Genomic DNA, 5,311 nt, shown 5'->3' with positions numbered 1-5,311 from the left:
GCCCAGGCTGGAGTGCAGTGGCGTAATCTCAGCTCACCACAACCTCTGCCTCCCGGGTTCAAGTGATTCTCCTGCCTCAGCCTCCTAAGTAACTGGGATTACAGGCACCTGCCACTATGCCTGGCTAATTTTTGTATTTTTAGTAGAGACGGGGTTTCACCATGTTGGTCAGGCTGGTCTGGAACTCATGACCTAGTGATCTGCCGGCCTTGGCCTCCCAAAGTGCTGGGATTATAGGCATGAGCCACCATGCCCAGTTGTATTTTGCTGGTTTACATCTTTACTTATTTTTAAAGCCTGCTTTAGATGATCACCCTAGCTTTATCATAATTGTATAGGAGTCTCAAAAATTCCCCAAACAAGGATGGTCACGCTACATTTTCCTTGGTCTTAATCATGATAAAGACAGCCTTGAGCAGACTCTCTTGTTGTAGGTCGTTGATGGTTCTCATTTAAATAAAATCTATTCCAATGCAATTTTTCTATTATGCCATCATGCACAATTTATTTAATTGCTGATTAGATAGTAGGCAAATTCAGGATATTAGGCAAATTCAGTATCATATACTTTCATTCATAGTTTTCTTTGGCTTAGAATAATTTCAAAGATAGAAGAGAAAATATGATTGTATAGTTTTGTTATAGTGCCATGAATGGTACAAATTTATGAGAAAATCTCTATTTGGAAGTATCTAGAAAGAGGAGTGCACAATGCTCCAAGTCCTCTTCATTTTAGTAGTCCTCAGCATCACCAGCACAGATGGCAAGCAGTGCTTTCTCATAATGCCCTGAAGCAAAATTCTGAAAAGAAAAAATATATTTGAAATACAATGTCATAATAGTTCTAAAAAGGAAGCATAATTCCTCTGAACTGCACTATGAAAGAGCCATGGACCATTAGCCTTTCTAAATTTATTTACTTTTCTCATATAAAGATTTAACACGTCCTAAGTACTATTCCCACTGAAAGTTGTTAAAGAATGATGATCTGGTTAGAGTCAGTAGTATGTGGTTTGTATAAAGTTGGTTGAACCTGAATGTGTATTTATAAGAACAATAACTTGCCTTAGAATAAAATATTCTCCTCAACTTTAGGAAGATGTGCCCTAATATTATTATTATGATTGTTATAAATGAATGTAGAATGTGGAGAACAAATGAATATGTCTCAAAAGATTTAAAAATGTTTATAATTATTAATGTAGTAATAATTCTACCTCAAGAAATATATATTTAAAAAGTTACTATCAGTCATTGATAAGCACCAAGTTTTGTGCTAAAAATATATACACCATAATATTACGTATAATAGTGAAAAACTGAGGAGCAATGTATAATAATGTGAGGTAGTTTGTGTACTTTATAGCTTATACAGTAGAATACCATGATTCAGTAAAAATACTCTTTTACATAGCAAAACATATTATTATTTATATAGCTTTAGAAAATGACTGAAAGTACCTGTCTCAGTGTGTTCTGGCAGCTGTGACAAAAGTACCATAAACTGGGTGACTTATAAACAATAGGAATTTATTTCTAACAGCTCTAGAGGCTGGCAAGACCAAGACCAAGCAGATGTGGTGCCTGCTGAGTGCCCGTCTCTCACAGACAGCCTTCTTCTCATTCTAAGCTCACATGGCAGAAGGGACAAAGGTGATCTCTTCGGCCTATTTTATAAGGACATTAATCCCATTCATGGGCTCCATCTTCATGACCTAATCACCTCACAAAGGCCCCACCTCCTAATATCATCACTTTGGGGTTAGAATTTCAGCAGATACATTTTGGGGAGACACAAACCTGCAGGCCAAAGCAGCATAAAAATTTATTAATGATTATCTGTAGAAAATTAGGGCAATTTTAATTTTCTTATAATGGTCTTCTATAATTTCTGTATTTTCCAAAATCAATGGTAGTAATCAATAAATATTATTATAAAATGTTTCTTTGTTAAGTATCAACTTTCATATTAAGGTGCTTTGGCACAAAGTCATGTAATGATAATTCAGTACTTTAAATGCACATAGTAAAGTTGCATTAATTACATTTTCATATTAGCAGACTTTGAGGCAGCTGTGATTAATTATAATAAGGGCCTAAGAACTAATTTATTCATTTAGAAAGTGAATTGTGCCATGCATTTCTCATCACTAAAAGAGTTGAGAGTTTTGAAGGTAGCTGTAGGAGAGTTTTATCAAAGAAGAAGGAATAAGATTTCTCTTAGCTGCTCCATCAACTCTTCCTCTTAGAAACCATTTCAGCTCTCCAGAGGCCTACAGTCTTCTGTGTTATGTGATCTCTTGGGCTTTAGGTTGCTTCTAGATTACTCTTTCAATAAACTAACGCACTGCTTCTTGCAATTACAAATTCCAGTAGAAAACAATGTGAACAAGGTAACAGCTCTTAGCTCTGGGCAAAATACAAGTTAAGCTCTATTCTCATGTCCCTGTGCTCGGCTTGGTTTAATGCTCTGCTTTCACCATCTCGAAATTCTTTAAACTTTTTTGATCAAGGTGCCAAGCATTTTTATTTTCCACTAGACTCTCAGTTAGGTAAATGGTCCTATATATTCTAAGAGTTCTTTGTTAGGTTTTATCAAAATGCAGTGTGAAGTTCAAAAGTATCAGAATGAAAACACTGGCTTGTTCAGTACTGAATCATTGCTCCTTTGCCTTTCAAGGGCTAAAGGGATAAGGATATGTAGAGTTGTACAGAGCTAGGAACATTAAGTCCCTCCGAATTAGCAGTTTATGATATTTGACTGACTGCCCTGCCTTCTATGACAATATGAGAGGAGAGCTGAACTGATTTAAGAAACCTCTTCACAAGTAATGCAGCCTTTTTCCTATGTATATTTTTCCTGAGCCTGATCACATTTCAGAATTTAGCTTTTTAAGCACAATTACAGAGAATTAATATTTTACATGACTGCATCAATGCTTCTGGGTAAAACACATCAAAGAGGAATAAGTTCTGTCGCTGAGGTAAAGGGTTTTCTTTTTTTCTTTTTTCTTTTTCTTTTTTCGAGACGCAGTCTCACTCTGTTGCCCAGGCTGGAGTGCAGTGGCGCGATCTCGGCTCACTGAAACCTCCGCCTCCCGGGTTCACGCGATTCTCCTGCCTCAGCCTCCCAAGTAGCTGGGACTACAGGCGCCCGCCACTACGCCTGGCTAATTTTTTTGTATTTTTAGTAGAGACGGGGTTTCACTGTGTTAGCCAACATGGTCTCGATCTCCTGACCTCGTGATCCATCCGCCTTGGCCTCCCAAAGTGCTAGGATTACAGGCATGAGCCACCGCGCCCAGCCGAGGTAAAGGGTTTTCTAAGTTAGCACCTGTTGATGTTCTAAAGACTGTGTAGAGGAAAAAAGTAGGTTATCCCCGTCTGAACAGTTACCTTTTTAGACTCTGCCATGAAGTTATTTGAATGAGAGCTTTTATCTCAGTTTCAAAAAGGAGGAAATGTGGGTCCAAATAAATCATGTGTCGGAGACTTACTCTGATATCATGAAATAGGGATTTTCCATATCGCTCTTTGTATCTTTTCCTTATGGTCAGCAGGTCTATTTCACTTCTGGCAATGATAATCCTGATTACAGTTTTATTATGGAAACCGAAGTCCTAAAGATACAGAAAAGTGGGGGAAATGAGAAGACAGCCTCTTAAAAGTCAGTCTGTCCCAAATGGATACACCCCTTTTCCGTAGCCATTTTCTCTTCTTCCTGAGTTCTTCCAACACTGGCATCACCGGCTGTGGCTCAGATCCTGAGTGGCTCAGATCCTGAGTCATTTCTGTCACTTCTCACTCTCCCTTACTGCATGCTGACATTGAATTATTCTCTCCTATTTTCTGAATGCCTTGTGCTCTCTATTCCAGTGCCACCACCTTGACTCTGACTCTTATCATTTCACCCGATTCTGCAATAGTTGCTCCCCCTTTTTAGTCTTGTCAACCTTCACACTGTCCCGCTCACACTGCATTATAAACTACAAATCTGATCCCGTGGTCCTTCTCGGTAAGAATTCTTCCTTGGAGGGGAAGACATTCTGAGCTCTGTCAGATGGACATTGATTTGTGTAAGAGAGCAATAACATTTTAATTTCATTTTCTGGTCATTATTGAGAAATTATAAAAATTAGAATTCTAAGTGCTTCAAATATTTGCTGATTTAAATTCAAATGCAGAAAAATACAAAATCAACGTCTGTATGCTAGCCCCCCAAATACTACACCCTCACAAATCTGTTTCAAATTGTCTTTCCAAACGGAGTAATCGTGACATCTAGTGGCCAGAAAACAGAATCTAATTTTTGAAGCCTAAATGTTTTGGATGTATATTACTAATAAACTTTTCCTAATTTGAGGTGGTTAAAATGAATGATCTAACCAAGTATTCAAATGTAAAATGTAGATCGTTCACTTTAGAGTGCACTGGAGAAGAACGCAGAATATATCTTTGGTTCAGGAGTGATTAAAGCAGCTTTTTAACAAATATTTGACATTTGAGGTCTTCATATATCAAAAATTACATTGCTTGAATATACAATCCTTCTCTGTTCCTACAAACCACTTGTGAATACACATATCTTCCTTTTGCCTTATAACACATACACAGCAAAAATACAGTTTTCATGTATTATTAGAATAAGTAGCCTTGAATTTGTGCAAAATTGGAATCAAGGTAATTGTGATTATTCTCCCATAGTCATTTACAAGAGAAGCTTCATACTGTTGTTGTAGTGGTTGGTTATTTGAGAAAGAAACGATTGAAATCATCCTATAGCATTTCCCAATACACTATTTCAAATAAATGTTTAACCGAATCAACTGTTTCTCCCAGAAAATAGAATAAAAGAGAAGCAAGACTGGGAGCATTGATTTTCCTTTTGTGTTCTGGGGTTACCCAGGTTCTCCCTCTGCATAAATGATAAATACATTGCAGAAGATATATAATAACATATTTCTGACTATTAACATATTTTCCCAGCATGCTGGCTACTTTTAAGAAGTATATCTGTTAAATTTACTTTGAGGATAAAACTGGTTATTAAAATTACTGTACTATTGGATTTATTTTTAATCATTTTCTTTGAGTTTTCAAGGCTATGACATGTGTATAATCATCTGTATGAGGCTTCTTTTTCTTTTTCTCTCTCTCTTTTTTTTTTTTTTTTTGGAGACACAGTCTCCCTCTAACGCCCAGGCTGGAGTGCAGTGGCTCTATCTCGGCTCACTGCAAGCTCCGCCTCCCGGGTTCACGCCTTTCTTCTGCCTCCATCTCTTGAGTAGCTGGGACTACAGGCACTTGCAAC

The 5,311-nt window shown here is 37.3% G+C and overlaps 1 protein-coding gene across 1 annotated transcript in view; it reads right to left on the bottom strand.

The window, feature by feature from the left end:
* Nucleotides 1-477: 477 nt before the first annotated feature.
* The window catches only part of ANXA10 (annexin A10), a 103,616-nt gene continuing 98,782 nt past the window's right edge, over nucleotides 478-5,311 (bottom strand). The window contains exons 11-12 of the mRNA XM_011967790.1: nucleotides 3,498-3,620; nucleotides 478-801 (exon numbers count right to left, since the gene is read on the bottom strand). Of these exons, the coding sequence (XP_011823180.1) occupies nucleotides 733-801; nucleotides 3,498-3,620 (192 nt within the window). The 3' untranslated portion in view covers nucleotides 478-732. The remainder of the gene's footprint in view (nucleotides 802-3,497; nucleotides 3,621-5,311) is intronic.

The sequence above is a fragment of the Mandrillus leucophaeus genome, unplaced genomic scaffold (genome assembly GCF_000951045.1).
Source record: "Mandrillus leucophaeus isolate KB7577 unplaced genomic scaffold, Mleu.le_1.0 Scaffold81, whole genome shotgun sequence".
In the NCBI taxonomy this organism is placed as follows: Eukaryota; Metazoa; Chordata; class Mammalia; order Primates; family Cercopithecidae; genus Mandrillus; species Mandrillus leucophaeus.
The sequence above is the reverse complement of the archived record's forward strand: the minus strand, read 5'-3'. Positions and strand labels throughout refer to the sequence as shown.